Here is a 20870-nt window from a genome sequence, read left to right as displayed (position 1 = left end):
TCTCCTGACATTATTTCTGTAAATTCTACCTAGAAGAAGAAATAAATGTGACTCTTACCTAATATATGACAACAAAAGACCTTCTAATTACTCTTAAATTTTAAGATAAATATTTGACTGCATTTTATGCTCACGAACTTTCTGGCTAGTCTTTAGAAATAATCCCAGGTAAATAACTCTGTAGTTAATAAAGGCAGTAATACTCTGTAGATAGAAAATATATCACATCTAGATCATAACTAAACTGAGAGGAGAGTTGGATATATTAAATGACACTGTGAGGACGCATGTGTTTCACACAGAGCTGACAAGTGTACACACCTGCCTATGTACATATATGTGCATATGTAACCCACCCCTTCAATTTGACTACTTTTCACAAGCTGCTCAAATTCTACCTCCATGGCCTGCCACCCAGATCTTCTGGTGGAAATATTTTTTTACATCTCTCTCCCTCCTACTTCTTTCCCCCCACACACTTATGGTATGTGCAGTTTCGCCAGACCCATGTAAAGACAGGGGAACACTGATGGGATTGCTTTTCACAAGTGTGGGAACGAAAATCCTTCCCAATGAAAACATCTGTCTCTGTTCAAGTCATGCCCAGTTATCCCCCAAAAGAAATGTTCTGATTAACATTTTTTTTTTAAGTCTTAAGATAGCAGTTTGTGTAGCAGATCTAATTAAGAAGTTTATGTAACAGATCTGCAGGGTTTTTTTTTTTTCCTCCTTCCACTGGGTTCTTTGAGCTCAGTTTGAGTGTTACTAGCTTTCGCCATGCAGCGGCAAAGTGCTTCCCGGGCTGAAAATTATCAGCTTCTGTGGGATACTATTGCTTCCTTAAAACAATGTGAACAAGCTATGCAACATGCATTTATACCGGTAAGGAAAATTTCCTTTTATTTTCCTAGGGATTCTTTTCTTTTTCTCCTACTTTTTCCTTTATAGCTATAGATAAATGGCATGTATTCTATGTATTTAAAGATGTGGTATCTTCTCTGTAGTTCTTGTTTGGGATAAACATGTCTCTTTTTGCTCTGTGTGAAATCTGAATTATTAATATGGTCAAATATTGATCAGTGAGAAGGAGTAAACAGTGGTCCAAGCAACCTTATCCCACTGAAGATAGTAGGTTCTAATAGTAACATGTACTAAAGAAAGGGCACAAGATTGATATTCTTCTTATTAATATTTGAAACAGCTTACAGTGCATGTTTCCTGGTTGGTTCCCCCAAAGTACTTAGAATGGCTTGAATATCTTTTGCAGTGGGTTTGATACATAGATCAGGAAGCCAAAAGTTAGTTCTTACGTTTGGATTCTTTGCTTATCCAAGTAAAATCTACCATAAAACCTCTCTTGAAAAGTGATTGTTCCTTTAGTAGTAACGTACTACTTAGAGATTTGTAAAAATGGCTTAGAAATTTGTAAAAAAAAAAAAAAAAAAAAGTGCACAGATATATAAAATCAATTAATTGAGTCAGTGCCATTGTGTTTTCCATTGCAGATATAATATTTGTGCTTATAATTATCCAACTAGAAGAACCAGGCTGGCTACATTTGATAGGCTGAGGTGGGGTAAATGGGACTTGGAAGAATATAAAAATATTTGCTTCTTTAAATAGATCTATTTTGAAGGATTGAGATAATCTATTAGAAATAAGAGAACACTCTTAAAAATTAAGACCTGCAAAAAATTATTTGGAATTCCTTAAGAAAAACATTATTTCTGACATAGAAATAGTTGGATTCAATCTTCTTTGAAATTCAAGTTATTTTCAAGTGGCTCAAGTCAGATGCCATATTTTTCTCTGTAACTTGGGAATCACCTGTTTCAAAGACTGTACTATGTTTAAAGTTCTTCTCATTGAATACTGTTCTCTAATTGGATCTCTGTAAGTTGATCTTAATTGTTAAAGACATAAAACATATAATTTTTGCAAGGATTTAAAACACTAACGGTGGGAAGCTTTTTAAATCAGATTAAATTATAATTATTCTGCTCTGAACTGGAATCTGCTGTGTATAGTTTGCTTCTCCTATCTTTATTAAACTCTTCCTCCTTTGTTTTAACAAGAAGATTATGATACCCCTTGTGAAGCTCATGTGTCTCCTCCTTCGTAGAGCTTTCTCTGGCTAGGCAGAATTATTTTCTTCTGTCTCGGTTCCTTGCATGCACCGCTGATTTATCACCCAACATATTTTATTGTAAGTATTTTCTTTTCTGTCTCTCTAATTATATTGTAACTTCTTGGAGCTAAGGAGGAAAGGAAAGTAAGTTGGAGAAGGGAACTGATATCTGTTTGTTTTCTTATCTTCCTGTCTCAAACTCTTTGAATATAGGCAGCATCTATTCCTAGGGTCTAACACAGTGTTTGGCAAAGCAAAGAGTGCTTGGTGGACATGTGAGGAATGAATGAAATCAACTAATGAGAGTCTCCAGTTCCAGCATTTCTAGTTACTACATGGCAGTTTTCATCACCAGCTTTGTCTATACTGACCTCATAAAATTATTTCTGTTCAGATACATCTGGAGATAACAATAAATCTTGACTAAAGCATCGCCATGGGGTGATGGTGGGAGTGGTAGTGTGTTAGTGCAGGAGATAGACCTTTATGGGAAAAAGTAGCCTTGGATTCAATTCCCATAGTCCATGGGCTACTCTTCTGTTCTCGTGTCTGTTTCCCCATACTGCAGGCATTCACATAGATGTATTCAAGTTTTATTCAGGTTTGCTTCATTTTGACTGCTCTAAGTCTTTTTTCAGCAGGTATTAGGAACTTGCCAGACTCTCAACTCCTCTCAAATTTCTTCCAAGTCTTGCATTAAATGTATCATTATGTCATCATAATTTTACAAGGACTGCTTTTAGAAAACATAGACATTATTAAAATATTACTATCAGTTGAGAATAATTCTATTTAAATTGAGCCTCAATTTATTTCATTGTTAGAATATATAATTTAGATCTCAGGAAAAGGACTTCATTTATTCCATATTTTATGTACTTTTTAAGCCCAGTGATATGTACTTCATACACACACACACACACCACACACATGGGCATTCACATAGATGTATTCAAGTTTTATTCAGGTTTGCTTCATTTTGACTGCTCTAAGTCTTTTTTCAGCAGGTATTAGGAACTTGCCAGACTCTCAACTCCTCTCAAATTTCTTCCAAGTCTTGCATTAAATGTATCATTATGTCATCATAATTTTACAAGGACTGCTTTTAGAAAACATAGACATTATTAAAATATTACTATCAGTTGAGAATAATTCTATTTAAATTGAGCCTCAATTTATTTCATTGTTAGAATATATAATTTAGATCTCAGGAAAAGGACTTCATTTATTCCATATTTTATGTACTTTTTAAGCCCAGTGATATGTACTTCATACACACACACACACACACACACACATGAATATGTGGCGTTCTTGGCTAATGATGCCCTTCATTATTTAGGATATCCAAATAAATCCTTAAAACACACATCTTTACAATGATGCATTAAGCGTGTTAAGGAAATGAAAAACTATATTGACTCAATCAGTTGCCTCCTTTAGAATAGGCCTGGTTATCTTTTAAAATAAAGTGCTTGGAAATGAATTGTATGTAGGAAGTATAGACATACATTGATGTAGCTGACCTTAGAAACACTGACCTGAAAACTTCACAAGCTGTCTGTGCATCTCCTGTGAGTGTGGATTACTAACACATCATTAGAATACAGAGCCACCTAGATGGTCTGGACCATCTCTCACGTGTGCAATAAGCCGTAGATCACAACTGGTTTTTCAGTCAGTGCAGTTCCGTGTACTAATAATAAACCCGACATAAAATCTCAAGCTATAATACAGTCTTCCCCAGAGAACCTCCACATACAGCCTAAAATATACATTAGAGAGGGGAAACTTAAAGCACCTGTTACCTGGATAGTGTACTGCCCAAAACAGTCTGTAGAAAGAAGGAAGACAAATTATAGACTCTTGAAGTTTCAGTATTTGATTTCACATAACAGATCATGCCCTGCAATGTTGAGGTGGAGATCAAATCTGGATTCTCAGGCAGGTTCATCTTCTTGACCCAAGAGCCTTGAGTATAAAACAGCAATGCAGAATTTCCCACATCTTTAGCGTAAGTGCCGGCCAATGTACCCTAAATATTTATTGAATGAATGACTAAGAAAAAGCTCTCTCATGAAGTCCTAAAAATTAGTTCCATCACTGGAGCTGTAAGAGCATCCTTCTAGATAGTCAGTATCTTTGTATATCAGCAAATCAAAGGCTTTGCTGTTTTATCACTCAAATGAGCGGGTATGCTTGTAAAAAACTGTCCCATATTTAGTAGTTATTTTCATAGAGATTTGCCTGTGTTTCTATTCACTTATTAGTTTGTTCACTTCACTCATATTTTATTGAGCCCCTACTATGTTCTAGGCATGGTCCTAGGCACAGGATAAGGACCTGAAGGTACACTTCAACTTCTTTGTGACACCATCACTTTGGAATAGAGACTGCATTACCCCTTGCCCAAATGGTACCTTTCTGTCTTTTGTTGCCATGAACAAAGTTGATTTTTCCCAACGCTGGTAGTCATCATGTTTGGATTTGGTCTAATGTGAGGGTCATGCAGCTTGCCAAGCATTGGTTCAAATACTAAAATGAATAAATCAGGAGAATCCCTGAGGATACTTACATGGAATTCTGCCCACCGGGAATTTTCAAATGGACACACAAATCACTCTAACACCAGATAAAAAGTGTTGAGTCCCTTAAGTACCCATGAATTACCATAAGAGTTAAGAAAAGGGGTGCCAGGCTTCGTGGAAGGGTATCTCAGCTGAGTTGTGAAGATCAAATAGAATTTTGATATGTAGTCATGATGGTGGAAGAGGGCATTCCAAGTAGAAAGGAATAGTAAAGGTACTTACTAATTGTGTAATCATGGTTCGTTTTCCATCTGATCATTCACTTAACCGATATTTATCAGATACCTTTTATGTATCATAAACTGTGTAATATGCCTAGGCATATAGCAATAAATAGCACAAGTTCAAACCCTACCCTGAGGGCATTTACATTCAAATGGATGAGACAAACATTAAATGAATAGTTACATATACATCTGTACTGCACACTTGAATCCTATCCTGTGAAAGTTGTTCATAGCATTTCTCACAATTGTAACTTAATATTGCACATATACATACACATATATATATCTATTATCAGAATAGTACAGCAACTGTAGATATTTTGCAAAGCCACTACAAACAAAACAAATAATTATTCTTTCCCAAATATTTTGTAGTCTTAAAACACATGTTAATTTCTTTAGCAAACAGTTAGTACGTCCTGTCTGACACATGCTGGACTTGGTACTTTAGTATAAAAGTGATAGTATTTTTTGAGCACCTATTGTGTGTCACGTACTGTTCTAAACCCTTCACATATTATTTCACTCAGTTCTGTCAGCAACTCTCTGATGTGGGCACTATCATTTCCATTTTACAAAGTTTACAGAGGTTAAGTAACTTCCTCATGATCACATAGCTAATAAATGGAAAGGCCAGGCCTTGAAACTAGTTATCTGGCTCCAGAGCCCATTTTCTTAATAGGTTTACTAGAATAAGGAGAAAACCACTGAAACCAAAACAACTGCAGCCCAGCATGCTAAAAGCAGTAATCAAGGGATATACAAACCACAGTAAATGCAGCAAGGTGGGCGTGATCCATCTGCTTGGAATGGAGAGGAAAGATGACCAAGGAAGACTGAAAAGAGCAGAGAAGTCTTTGGGTGGTTTTAAAATAGTGGTTTATCAGGTGAAGGAGGAGACTGAGGCTGCAACAGTAGGTGCAAAGGCACTTAGGCATGAAAGAACGGTGTGGAGTGAGGGATATTTATCAGCTTTCCTCAAGTCCTGATCTTCCTCTTTGAGCATTCGGAAGGAATGTCAGGAACAACAAGGATGAGAGTTGGGTCATTTATTTAAGGTAAAGATCCTGTAGGTCAATCAGAAAGGAAGAACTGAATACTTATGGAGCCTTAGAAGAAAATCTCCGCCCACAGGTTAACACCTGTCTATGCCTGGAGCTGAGGAAATATACGTGGAGAAGCAGAAAAATCTTGTGCGCAAATATGAAAGAATGAAACAAATGTAGAAAGAGAAAAGAAAATAAGAAACCAAGCGGTCCCAAAGAAGGATAACGAGAGATGAGTGTGCCAGAAATGGTGAGAGGCTGGACTGTGGCTTCCTGGGTCCCTCAGAACTCCCAGTTCTTAGTTCCTATCTATCAAGTGCCTAACTGCTGAGCTTATTCCCCTTTTAACCAGATATGTTCACATTTTGCCTAAGCTCGTGCAAGTGGCTTTCTGTTCCCTGCAACCAGAGAACCTTCATTACAGCAGGGACTGGTTAGTGGCTAGTGGTCCAGGGACAGGATCCATCCCCACACGAAAGGGCAGAACAACAGCTGGAGAAAAGGTGAGCAAATCGACAGAGTACGTTAAGCTTCAAGGTGAAGTTCCATCCTTCAAGACTTAACTCACATCCCCTTCCATGAGACTTACCTCATACTATGTAACCAAATGATATGGCTTCTCCCTCATTATTTCAACCCTGATTAACACTCCTTGGAGAAAACTAAGAGTAGGAAACCTACTTTCACATGGCTTTAGTCTATACTTTCTCCTTTAATCGTCGCAATACCAATATGAAATGGCCCCAATATCATTGTCTCCTTTTTAGAGGATCAGTACCTTGTTTAAAATCATATAGATGCTAAGACCAGGAGAGAAACCAGGCCTTCTGACCCTAATCCCACCTGCCTTTCTCCTTCACACCCACCGTGATACTTTGCCCTTCTCTTTTGATGTTTCTCTGCTTTGTATTAGAAGCATTCGGGGGATTTATCTTGTTTCCACAGGACACTGGAAACTCTTTGCAGAGCAAAACCATGTGTTTCCTCTTCCTAGATTCTGCAGCCCCAAGTACAGTGCCTTAAATATGATGTTTGCTAAACAAATCTGTATGGGCTGATTAATAATTAAAATGTAAGAACTTAGGCAGCAGTGAGATGATAATGAGGAAATAATCCTTCTTGTCTCAAGGAAATAATCCTTGAAACCTGTCTCCTCACCTCAGCCATCCCTTCCACAGACCCCGCCTCCAGCCCCTGGATGTCAAATTTGAACCATCATAAGCTCAGGTCAGCTCTAAATAGGATTTGTTCAATGATGAGTTTCAGTCCTAGTTCATGGTGTTCCAAGTGTGTTTTGTCCTTTCTGGATTCTAAATATTACTTGACTCATCATCCTCAATCATGCCAGATGCCTTTTTCTATTTCATTCCTCTTAGCCTCACTTTGCACTTCTGTCTAGTAATACCCCAGTTTTTAGTCTATTTCCTTCCAAAGAATATGAACAAGGCTATTAATGGAATTTCTATTAGTAAAGGAATAAAGGTGACACTTAATCTATAGAGATGTTCAACCTTAAGGGGAAGGAAAGAACCATATCTGAAGTGACCTGGATAATTGCAACAGCCTGGATCTGAATGAACATTTGCAGATTTGTGGTAAAATGGAATGAAATTGGCACTTTTGTTTTCGAACAAAAGACAAAACTTGCCATCTTGTTATCTTCCTCTCTTGTGCAGTTTGCATTTCTTTGACTGCTGGTCTTGTGATTTCTGTGCATAGGAATCTGGAGTCCATGAAAAATTAACGCCCGGTGCAGGATGGCTTCTCTTTGTATCAGTATCGCTCATTGTAAAATGTTTGTGTTGACTCATCAAAATGGGGTATTAGTGCAGATATATGTTATGGTACAACAGAGTAAGCCCATCCTCTGCTTCTCCCACTTTCCTCACCTACTCCAGAAATTATAAAAATAGGGCCCCAAACATATTTGTTACAGAACAGAAAAATAGACAGTTGCTTGGGGTTAATAATAGCAGTCCTCCTACAAGTAACAAAACAAAATTAAAACACACACATATCAAACCCTCAAAACCTTTAAGAAGCTAATGCTAGAAAAATAGTACTCTTTTAAGCTTCGTTTAGATGTTTTTATTTAGCAGGAACATGCCTAAGAACAATGGAGTTTCTAATTTTTATCTTGTGTAGACACCAGAAAATATACTGTACTGATGTTTTTACTATTGCTGCTGCTGAGACCCCCCACTACACTATTACTCCTACCTTATATTTTCCTTATCTTTTTTTTATCTTATTGCGATTTTCAAAGCAGTGTAAACTAGATTCTGTCTCATTACAACTTTGTAAGGTAAGCAAGACAGGTTTTAGTATCCCATATTGTTCATAAGAAAATTGAAGTGGCTGGGGTCAGAAGTGGTTACGTCGTAAAACATAATGTAGTAGGACTAGAGTCTCAATCTACTGCACTTTTGCTCAGATTCAGAGTTTTAGCTTAAAAAATCTAGGTCTGAATCCTGGCTCTACCACTTGCTCTCTTGGGTAAATGCTTAACTTCTCTGTACCTCACTTTCATCCTCTGTAAAATTAGATATTATACAGGTATTTTTAGGTTTGTTTGTGGTTTAAATGACATAATGTGAGTTAAACCCTTAGCAAAACAGCTAAGCAAAGAAAGTGACCAGTAAGGATTTGCCATTATTAATGTTGCTGATGTTTAATAATTAGCCCAAATGTATCCTTTTACAAATTGTATAGGGTGTTTTGTTTGTTTGTTTTGCATATAGGGTTTTTATATATTATCCCATCTGCTTCTTGAAGAAGCACACGAGGTTGACCAAATAATAATTTATAATCTCCATTTGTACGTGAACAGAAATTTCCGAAAGGCTAAATTATTTGACTAAGACCATCATAAAAGTAAGAAGAAATGTCTGAAATCTGAGATGACCCAAATCCTAAACTTTTTTTATTACTGCTTTTATGATATTAAAAATTAGGTTAGTATTAAAATCAGGAATCATCCAATTCTTATTAGTAGTTGAATGTAGCCTTAGAAATAATTTAGGGAGTTAAGTGACCTGATCAAGTTCTGCAGTGGTTCAGCCGTCCCTAGATGCCTCATCTGCTGACTCCAAGTATAGGGCTGGGAGGTGCTCTTCCTATAGCATAAAAGCATAACATGCAAATTATGTTTGTCAAGTTAAAATGGCCAAGGAGGGGGTCATGAGATGTAAGGTTACAAGCATTATATTCATAAGGAAGTCATCATCTCCTTTCCGGTTGGTTGGGGAAATCCTTTATAAAACGAAATGAAGGTTCCGACGTATCTGAGTTTATAATTCCAGTGGACAAAGTGGTCTGAGAGAACAGAGGAGAGTCAGCCTGGGAACCATCATTTCACTCTCTCCAACTTGTGACAGAGTCCCCATGTACCAGAGAACAACCTCCTCTCTGCCTTCTTTCTCTTCATTTCATTCTTCTCTCTCACTGCTACCCTCTTTCCTCTAACCCACAGCAACAGATAATATCCCTTCATCTTTCCTCTGATAGGCACAATTGTAGCATTATCCTAGGCCCAGGAGGAGGTAAACTGGCGAACAGAACCCTTGCTTGCAGAATAACAAAGGGTAAGAAAGCCACTGGAAAACTGAGAAACCCAAAGTAACATAGATATTGCCACTCTGGGAAGCTAAGGCAGCTGCAGGGCTAGGAACTGGGTGGCATTTTTGAACCTAGAGATTTGTAGGCTCTTGGCTGTGAAACAAAGAGTTCATTGCCTAGTCAATGACAGTATACAAACACATCTGCAAAATATATTCTTTGGCACCAGCAAAAGCTGGCAGTATTTAGCCAACCTCTATCTAGTCCACATTCACTTCTCCTTTTTATCTATTCTCTACCCTATGTTTTTCCTCATTGAAAATGATTTCAAATAAGACATTAATTTTGAAGAAAAAGTGGACAGAAGGGAGATTAATAGACATATAGATGTTTTCAGAATTTAAAATAAGGGAAATGGATCTAAAGTGTTGTCTACTCTGCTTTTTCCACAACCCAGCCCAAGTGCCATCGTTTAAAAGCAGGTATTGAAACATCTTCCAGGCCTAACATGAACATAAGAACATTATCTCTTACTAATGATGAAATAGTAAACCAAACTCACACCTCCTTTTCATCTTTCTCCCTTACATTTCCTCTCATACACACCCCAGAAAAACATTCTAGATTTGAATTATTTTAAGACTTTCTCCATGGCTGTTATGTTTTAAACTTTGAGCATATTATCTAGTATCAAATTATGATTGGAAGGGGGAAAAAAATCAAGCAGACCTTAGATGTTAAGAAACTTTTCCTGGAGTTAAGGCTTATAGAACATGGAGAAAGGCAAGAATGGAAGAAAGAGCTTGGTGATAATTCTCTGTTTCACTTCAAATCTTTTTGTCTCTTTAATATGGAAGAGAATATTTTGCCACTAATTGCATGGTCTTATGGCCAGAAAAGTAACTTATTCACAAGAAAAACAGAATACAAGCTCTAAACATGATCATACAAAATACAGATTATAAAAATGATCATAAGTGGATTTTTGAGGTGCCTTGTCTAAGACATCAGAACCTCATCCTTTATCCAGTTCATTAGAAGCCACTTTATATTATTGACCTTTTCCCAACTCGACTTTTGTCTTTTTTCTGCATGCCTTTCTTAACGTCAGGTCTCCTGACTTTCTGTATCTGCATGATAAAAGCGGAGATTATCACCATCCAGAAAGAAGACTTGTATAGCATCCCTGCCTTCTTCCCAGTATTTCCCAGCAGGTCCAAATTTATGATGAGTGAAATCAGATCCTTGATGAGACATAGACTCTTAGAGGTCATCCATTTCACTCTTTATATCTCAAATATAAAAATAAATTGGGAGGCTCAGTGAATTGCCTTTTCACTGTGAGTTACTGAACGTGATGGGTCTAGAACTAAGATCTCCTGATTCCCAGTCAGCCGTCTTTATGCCAGTGGCATAATCCCTTGGCTGGATTGTGGCTATTGCCAGGGAGATGGAGTACCTGATTTTTGATAGCCATGCAGTACCTACCTGAGACGTCAGGTTGACTCCATTATAAATCGCTTGAAACATGTTTATATTAAAAAAATAGATGGTTATGGAGTAAAATCTTTTTAAAACTACACAATTTTTTTAAAGATAAAACATGAAATGTCAAATAAATGTCCAGTTTGGGGTGGATCTTTTGGGATATATCTTCACGCTCATCTGAGAAGTTTAAGAAATTCTGAGGATGCCATTTTACTTTTTTGACAATCTTTGAGTCCTTAGCTTTTTCACCAGATCCCAGGCTTCCTCTCACCTCTCCAACTTCTGAAATGTACAGCGGGGTAGTAAATTAGAGCAAGGAACATTTCCTCGCTCCACACAGGGTGGTGATACCATAGAAATATGGATTTGGAGTCAAAAAGAGTGAGCCTTGGCTCCACTAACTTTTAGTCTAGTGACCTTGGGCAAGTTTTGTTACAGGTTCGTGCCTCACTCTCCTTATCTGTATAATGAGCATAATTATAGCATGCAACTCATAGGCTTGTAATGAGAAGTAGAAAAGAATGAGTGTAAAGGAACAGCATATGGTAGACATTGAAGAATCTTTCTGTTTATAACTTTCCCTAACTTACATGTCATGGTTCCGAGTAGCATGGTCTGTAGTGCATGGTAGCTCCAGATGCTATCAATAGCACCAGGCAGTGTGATACAACAGCTTGTCACCAGAGGGCAGTGTGCAATTGCCCCTTTCTACCCATTTCACCTAATCTGTTGCCTCACAGGTTTCTCATGAATCCTCTCTCTTGTTGCTGTGGTTCTAGTTCCAAAGGTTTAAAAACTCATTAACAAACATCTTTTGAGTATACTGTATGCCAAACACGGTTAGGAGTGTTGGTGGAAGTGGCTGGTGAAGAAACGAAGTAGGATGAGGGCCCTGCCCTCACAATGACTACAGTTTCATCAAGGAGATGCAAGTGTCACACATGAACCACTTAGCCATCAACATACCTGTAAGAACAGAGAGAAACGTTCATTAAGAATGGCAGAACTTGGTGCTTTCACGTAATTTCTTTTCCTTTATATATATAATTTAATGTGAACTGAAATAGTACAAATAATGAATGTTTTGAAATTTGAGAGGGGCAGGATGGACGAATTGAGGCCTGCAGTGAGGATTGAGGAAGCTTTCATGGAGAGTCTGGGGCTTTAGATTGTCCTTGCAGGATGGAGGGAGCTGGGTTAGGAAGGTAAGAGAGGGGACCATGATTGGTTCAGGATGTGGGAGAAGGAAGAAATGTAAACAGTGACCTTATAGTAGGCATAAGCAAGGTGCATTCTTGGAGTAGTGAGAGTCCTGGCCTGATGGAAGTAAAGGAGATGAGAGAAGGAAACTAAACAGCAATCACTGATTGATCACCCACTGTGTGCAAGGCCCTGATCCAGTTACCACAGAAGACACAGGCCCCACCTCAGCCTGATGAACCGGCTTTGAGCAAGATTTGACAGCTTGCTCAGAATTCTGGTACCCTAAATCTGGAAAATACAACGGTATTGCTAAGATTATAGCTCTTTGGTGGCTTTGCAAAATGGAGCAGATGGTATCCACATGGCTCTTTCCAGGAATAGCACCACGTGGAGTGAAACAGTGAATTAAGTAGGTATGGTTATTGTGGCATGGGGCACATTTGACTAAACCACATCTGAGATTTGAGCTAATGACTCCATTCTTCGTGCAAACTTCAGAGAGCATTTGCACAAATGAAACAGTTAGATCTATAAATGCTCAGTGTGAATCAGTGGGATTTGTGGCATCATGGACTAATAATGGGAAAAAGCAAGGGGCTTACAGTCAGAAGACCTAGGTTTGAATCTCAGCTTTGCTTTTCTCTAGATGTCTGACTTTGGGAAATACACTGGATCACTCTGGGGTTCTGTTTACTTACCTATAGACAAGGGAAAGTTCCACGAGTCCCTCTGGGGTTCTGTGAAGAGCAGATAAGAAAGCAGAGGTGAAGAGCTTAGCATATTTCCTGACACACAGCGGGTATTGGTCAATGAATGTTAGTTCCCTTTCCTCTGCCTGTGGGAATGAAATGATCTAATGTGTGTGGACACACTTCATAAATTATGAAGCATGATATAGGTGGCCAATCTAATATAATTATCTATTTGAGTTTGAGTGATGATCTACAGACCTAGTTTTGGTGAGTCTTTTATTTTAGCCTTTTACACTAACTGCAAAGAGGTATGTGGAGAGGGTGTAGGATGGAGGTCTGAAGAGTCTTTATAACAGCTCAAGCAATTTATATCTGTTTCTCCAAGTGGGATTGATTCTAGAGAAAACTTATATAGTAAGGAAAACTCTTTTTTAGCTCTGGGTCTTTACTTTCTGTGCCTCATTCTCCAGGCTGCCCCATCTTTTCTGTACTAGGGTTAAAGAGGTGCCCAACTCAGCCTAACTGAGGCCCTTAGGATATCATTCATATTTTGCAAAATATTACGGTACCTCGTATTTTAAGGGAGGATCAAACAGACATGTTATCACTTTAATCCAAAGGGAAGAAATACTAATGGTGTATTTTCAAAGATGAGTGAAAGAACTTGTGTTGACTAAAACAGACTTCTGGATACGTATCAAATTTTAATAGGGAACAGAAGCAAATATTTTGTATTTAAGCGTTACCCACTTTGGAACTAGGCTGATAGGTTTGACTCTTGACCTTGCTGTTACCAGCTGGATGACCTTGAACAAATAGCTTAACATCTCTATGCCTCAGGTTTCTGTAGAGTGAGGATGTTATTTTTTTTTTATTATTAGGAGAGTTCAGGCAAGCAGAGATGAATCGAGTTCAAGCCAAACATAAATCTGACATTCTTTCTTCCCATTTTCTGAGCCAGTCTGGTGGTAAGCTAGGTAGGTAATGATCCCTGTGTTTTATTAAGTGCTAGGGAGAGGAACCAGGGTATTAGCTTTCTCCAAAGTTGCTCCCTTGAGATATCCTGCCATGACCATTAACCTGCAGTTATACCTTGGCTAGCCAAGCCTTGGGCGCTCACATTGCTCCCTCACCCACTCACCTGGTATTGCCTCAGTGTCCTCACCTGTGAGGGGGGTTGCCCTATGTCACTGCAGGGTAAGGGCAAACCAGGTGACAGGCCAGAACCACTTGGTGCTATTGGTGATGACTCAGATCAAATTGCACCCACCTGGCCGGTCTTGCGGAGGGGAATATGAAAAGGGAGAGAAAATCCAGGAAAGCAAGAAATAACCACAGTAATAAATAATATAACCTTACATCTATAGAACACCTCGCTTTCTCACTTCACATGCATTATTTCCCTAGCTAACTTCTTGGGAAATAGGTTAACTGGAAAATAGCATTGTCCCATTTTTTAAGTGGGGTTTTGAAAGAGATTAAGGGACCTAGAAACCCTCTGAGAATTGGGAATTGAATCTGAGTCAGTACGGTGAGAAATTTCTCTTCAGACTGGCAAAGAGAAACTAGCAACTTTCGGGGCAGAAAATAACTGTATTTTTCAGCCTTAACTGGAAAAACTCAGGAGAGGGAATCAGGAGATGGTGGTGGTTACCAGCATGGGTTCTGGGGCTGGAAAGGCCTGGGTTTGACACCTGGTTGTGGTACCTCTTAGATTTGTGACCTTAGGCAAGTGATTTAGCCACTCTGAGCCTCCCCTTCTTTCTTCTTTTCTTTCTTCTTTTTTTAAATGAGAATGATAGTGTTTTCCTTAGAACATCTTGGGAAGTAAATGCATCTTAAGTATTTATCACAACCCTGGAACATAATATTCATTCAGTAAATGCTTAATATTTTATTATTGTTATTCCTGTTGCTAAATAATTGTGAGCTCTGGGGCATGCCTCTTCCTTTCTCTGTCTCCATTTCATATTTGTAAAATGAAAGGTAGAATTAAATGATTCTTAAGGCCTCAGCTTCAAGTTTTATGATTCTAGAGTAGATTTGTTCTTCCTGTTTTGTTTCCTCGTCTCTCATATAACCATCAATATGTCTTTAATCAGTAATTTACCAAAGAGTTTCTTTGGAGCTTTACGCAAAGAAATCCTGATTGAGTCAGCCTGCGTGTGCCTGTGCTTCACCTTCTCCTAAGTCATGGCAACCTCAGCCTTGTTCATACGATGCACTAGGGCCAGAGGGAGGAGGGGCGGGTTTTGGAACCATCCTGGATCAAGGTGGATGTCTAATTTGGCTTTCAGCTGGCCTCTGAGTTGTTGGTGAACAGTCAAAATTAGAATCTAAAGAGTTCTGGTGAAGTGTGATTCCATTCTGAAAGGCAGTAGAGCATGATTGTCAAGAGCATGGACTCAGGGTTGCGGGGAGGATAAATTAGGAATTTGGATTAACAGATACACACTACTATATATAAAATAGATAAACAGCAAGGACCTACTGTATAGCACAGGGAACTATATTCATTATCTTGTAATAACCTATAATGGAAAAGAATCTGAAAAAAATACATAAAAATGAATACATATATGTATGTGTAACTAAATCACTTTGCTGTTCACCTAAAACTAACACAACATTGTAAATGAACTATACTTCAATTTAAAATTTGGTAAAAAATAAATAAATAAAATAAAATTATATAACTTAAAAAAAAAAAAAAAAAAGAGCATGGACTCTGAGTCAGACTGTCAGATTGTTTGGGTTTGAAGACAATCTATTTACCAGATGTCTGACTTTGGGAAAGTTACCTAACCTCTATTTTCTCACTTGTAAATTGAGAATAACAGTGTCTCATTGGGTTATGTGAGGATTAAATAAGTTAATTGATATAAATAAGTGCCACATAAGTATTTGCCTTTATTATTATCCATCCCAGTGTTAACATATCAGGAGATCTGTGTATGGTGGGTCATGGTACCGTGAGATTCCAGGTAGTCATGATGCTCAGCCAGTGATGATGATCAACCAGGCAACTACAGATCCTTCAAGTAGGTAAATCCTGGTATCTCCTTCAAGTAAGAGTAGGACCTTACCTGCGGACAACTAGGGATGTGTGGCTCCACCCAACAGACTGTGGGAAAGAAGGAGAAGGAAGAAAGGGTTTCAGTCCAGAAGAGAACTACAGGCAGTAAACTGAGGCAGAAGTTCCCCCAACCACATCACAGTTTTTAATTTCCAGAATGGACCAACATGATGGAGGATTAGGGAGAAAACCTAATAAAAATAATGTTGTCCTGAGTTCAGTCTTTAGCATACCAATTCAGTACTTAATGGGAGATATCTTATTTCAGACCTGATTGGGTATGTGGGTAGTAACCCCCATGCTCTACTTGCCTGGTTAGGATCGGGACATGGTCTGATTGGGGCTCACCCTGATGACAGCCCTCTGTGGGAATTGTGAAGCTAAAAGACTGTTAATATGGTATCTTGTAGCATCCAATCTAAACCAGCTAATATTTATCTTGAGGTTCTGGGATCTCCACCTCTCTCAGTGAAATCATATGCACACACAAATGGACTCATTTTAAAACTGTCAGTGAGTTCCATTTTGTTTTAAGTTGTCATGCCACACTGTAGATAGAGCCTGTGTTACTTCTTGCATATTCAGGAGCCTTGTCCTTTAAGAAGATAAGCCAAATATACTAGGCCCCCAAAACAGCTCACAAGTTATTCTTGTCATATTTACCTCCTGTTAATTTGGCCTACTGTCAACTACCTGCCTTCTACTTGCATGTTCCAGGTCAGTTGAAATCCCTGCACAATTCCTAGCCGCATCAATGTTACTATTCAGTTCGTGCTGTATCTGGGTCACTTGGCTGTGTGGGTTTCTCTTCTTCTTTACTTCGCTTCTTAAAAGTTTAGGTAGAGGCCTGGATTCGGTCTTTTGACCCTCCCTCCCACTGGTTAGCCTGTACTTGTCGGACCTAAGCCTCGCAGAGTATGTTCTTTGACTGACTGGCTGCTCTACCACCCCTGCCAATACCTTGCTCAAAGAGTCTTCCTCTGGCTTGGTGACCACCTGCCCATTTATGTCAGAGGTATTTCACAGATCTGGCACTTAACAAATATCACATCAGTTGGAATTAATGAACTTCTTTGAAAATTTGCATTCACTATATAAGGTTCTTTATTAGTTACATTCTCTTAGTGGCAAGCAACAGAAGTTTAGTTTCTCTTTTACTATCAAAAACAAAGTTATTGATGTAATATTTGGGTACCGCATGGAACCCAAGAACAAGAAGGTGGCAGGAATTTATGAATAACTTGATCTAATAATTTAAATTGTATCAGTATTTTCTCTGCTTGCATCTGGCTTCTCTATGATTAGCTTTATTCTTCCCTCTTGCTGTAAACTAGTTTTTTTTCCACATGGAAGAGAATGTAATATAAGAGGCAAACCATTTACATCTTATAGTTGGTTCGTGCAAGAGAGATGAATTTTCTTCAGCCTTTATATTTACATGAAGACAAACCTTTAAACTTCTGGTTTAAAGGAGAGTTTTGGGTTTTTTTTTTTTTTGTATTTGATACTGAAATCTCTTTCCAGTTAATGGAAATAAGCATATTGAAGGGGGATGCTGGAATCTGCTAAGTCATCCATTTGATTTAGGGGTTCAGTTAAAGAGAATATCCAATATGGAGAGAGAAGGTGTGTATGGCAAGGCAGTGTGAAGTGTGGAGATGAAGCTTAGAGGGAATTATCAAAGTAACTGGGAAACTGGTTTTCAGACTCAGAAACCAAACTTGATCAAACTAGGCATGGACTCACATGATCTCAAAAGAGAGAAAAGAAACAGGAGTCAGGCTGAGCCAAGAGAAAATCTGACATTAACAGCTGGAGAGAAAAGAACATTCATGGGCCATACCTAGAATTCTGCTGCACTCTGTGCTACTACAACTTGGGGCTTTTATTCTCTGCTATTATGTGCCATTGAGTACCTAAAAGATTCCAGGAAGCTTCTGGGAAAATGGTCTGGGGAGGGCTGTGGGGGTCCTGGAGCAGAGTAATGGGGAATCTTCAGAAAGTCTGATGTAGTGAGATATTGTGTCATTCAGAATAGCCCACCCTGGCATCTCCTTGGCACTCACATCAGGGAGTTGCCAATGTCAGATATATGTGATGTATGTTTGTTCACACAATCCACACACGTTTGTTCATGCATTTTTAGTGACTTTGCTAGATGTAGGAATTAACTGTGCTTCTGGATCTTTTTAACACCAAGAAGGAGCAATGAACTTCCCACATTACATAGGTTGAATTTCAGTGCATAAATGCATAAATGCTTTTACATCCTGCATTTATGAAATAATTAATTATTATTTCTAAAAACTGGATAATTAAGTGTTGGTGCCTGGTTAAAGAAAGAAGGTGATAGTGGATATTGGAAAAGTCATCACAGTTTTGTTGGTAACGTAAGATATTTTGAGGTTATCTCAGAAATGCTCTCCAAAGCTTTCAGTGAGATATTACTTTCCTTTGTACTGTACTTTATAGCTACATTTAGTCAGTAATCCTAAGTATTTCCTGAGCTCCTTCTGTGTACCCAGATGCTGTGAAAAAATCTAGGAAAGTATACAATCCTTGTCATTGAGAGAGTCTCGTTGGAAAGACCAAATTTACATACATGAAATGGGAAAAAGCAATAGAAACATACAAAAGTGATAAATGTCATTGCATAGGAGCTGGGCCTATGCATAATATTTATTTCCAGACTACATTAATGCAATTTATAGAAGGAAAACAAGAGTAAGATGAGTCGAAAGTCCCAAATCAAATCAATGCATACTTATTGGTCAAAGTGTAGTAGATAATAAGGGGAAATACAAGTATTGCATATGATAGTCAGAAAGTTTGAAGTCTAGTCAAGGAGACAAGACACAAATCTTTTTGGAGTCCTGGGAACCAATTAGAAAGCACAGAAGAAACATCATCAAAACTAAAAAACAAACAACAACAACAAAAACCATTAAGGAATTACCAGTCTGCTTTCAGCCTCTAATATGCAAGATCCTGTGGCATCTCTTACCTTCAGGGTGGTCTTTGCTTTGCCTGGGTCTTACTTGCTGCTCTTGCTAGAGATCTCAAATCACTGCAGGACTCTTGTGATGGAGACTCCTAGATAATGGAATCATAGAACAACTCAGTGTGGAAAAAATGGATCGGAAAGGCTGGTGTGAAATCTCAGCTGTCATTTTCTCTGAGCCTCAGTTTTCTCATCTATAACATAGGGATAGTGACAGTAATGCCTCATCAGTATGGTTTTGTGGAGATTAAATTAGGATATATATATATATATATATTCTTATAAATGGACAGGTAATATGTGTTTAATAAATGGTAATTTTCATGATCTAATCAGTTCTTTTCAGTGCAGCTGGGCCACTAACGTAGCATTGAGATCTCTGGGGCATAAACAATTCACAAACCATCCAATGGTATTTTATCCTTATGATAGTCCATCTTTAGGGGCATTAACTAATGATAGCATTTAACATTGACTCTGAAATTTATGTTTACAGAGCACATTCAAATATATCACCTCATTTATTCTTCAGACAACCTTTTTAGAAGGTGATTATTTCTATTTCCTTTCTACAGAGAAGGAAAATGAGGCAAAGAGAGTTAGTGGGCTTGCCCCCAGATCAAATTTCCAAGAAGTTGCTGAGCCCCCAAATCATACAATCAGGAAGTTGGTAAACCAAACTTGAGCCCAGGTCTTCTGACTCCAAACCTCATGTTCCTCTCCCTATACTACAGGCCTCTTAACAAACACTGTTTTTTGGTGAGGTCCAGTAGAAACTGTCTTTCTCCAGAGCCCCTATTTATCCACAAGGTACTTGATATTAGGAGTTAAAAAATAAACCATGAATATTTAGTTGACCCACTATGCAGATATGTAGAACAGGGTCGTGTTTTCACTGACCAGTGATTTTAGTTAAAACCTGGAATTTTGTTCTGTAAAATCTGCTGGATTGCCATTGGTTTTGCCATTAGATTAGGATTCCACAGGCACAGATTGACATTAAAAAGCTGTTAACTCTGTTAACTCCAGAGGGCATAGCTAATGAAATGTCCCAAAGTTGAGTACTTGCGCAAACTACTGTGTCGTATAGGACAGCTCTCGATTAATCATGATGAGACTATTTCCTCTATCTAAATGAAATCTGCAGCTTGGGAAGGAGATTAAAGATCCTTCAGGGCATGAAGGAAAAGTTGCTGTGAATATTCTAGAAACAGAAAATAAAGATAGATCTACTTAATATTCATGAAGTCAGATTGGTTGATACAAATAGATTGCAATCTCTTATTTTCTAATGACTTGGCTTGTAACACTCCTGTATCAGTTTTACACAGATTCCTATTCAACTTTAAAAGGAATGGCTGTATTTTGGACAATTTTTTTAAAGAAACTTTAGCATATATAATATGATTTTCTGTCACCTTTGACTAATTTTTAATTTTCTAAGGACATCTAAAGTATATCATCAAAGGTGCATAAATGACAAAGAAAAGGTATGACACAGCATGAAAAATAGGTAAATATATATAAGATGTCAATAAGTGAACCCTTCTATTTTGTTTTGTATACAACATACTCTCAAAAGCCAGTTTAAAGAAAAGAGTTACATTGTTTTAGGTTTAATTTTGCTTCCATGAGAGAGAAATCAAAATTCTTTAGCACAGCCGTTTCATAAAGAAAATTTTAACTCCTCGCCAAATTTATTAGAAGTCCTTGCCTCTTACACTGCACAATTCCTCACTTCCTCACCTTTGAGTTCTGTTGCTTACTTCATTTCATTATGTGGTCAATGTAGCAAACATGTATTTGAAGGGAGGAGGGTGAAGGGGACTCTGAGCCGCTTCATTTATCCCCCCCCCCCCCCCC

The 20870-nt window shown here is 38.1% G+C and overlaps 1 protein-coding gene across 5 annotated transcripts in view; it reads left to right on the top strand.

The window, feature by feature from the left end:
* The window catches only part of DLG2 (discs large MAGUK scaffold protein 2), a 1040068-nt gene that overhangs the window by 247034 nt on the left and 772164 nt on the right, over positions 1–20870 (top strand). For 2 of the 5 annotated variants that reach the window (XM_007456974.1, XM_007456972.1), the window contains exon 1: positions 753–882. The exons of 2 other annotated variants lie outside the window; for them this stretch is intronic. In XM_007456974.1, coding sequence (XP_007457036.1) covers positions 778–882 — 105 coding nt within the window. In that variant the 5' untranslated portion in view covers positions 753–777. Of the gene's footprint in view, positions 1–752; positions 883–20870 lie in introns of those variants that run through there. One more of the 5 variants, XM_007456973.1, reaches the window with a different exon arrangement.

Source organism: Lipotes vexillifer, unplaced genomic scaffold (assembly GCF_000442215.2).
Source record: "Lipotes vexillifer unplaced genomic scaffold, Lipotes_vexillifer_v1.1 scaffold1457, whole genome shotgun sequence".
NCBI lineage: Eukaryota > Metazoa > Chordata > Mammalia > Artiodactyla > Lipotidae > Lipotes > Lipotes vexillifer.
The sequence above is the reverse complement of the archived record's forward strand: the minus strand, read 5'-3'. Positions and strand labels throughout refer to the sequence as shown.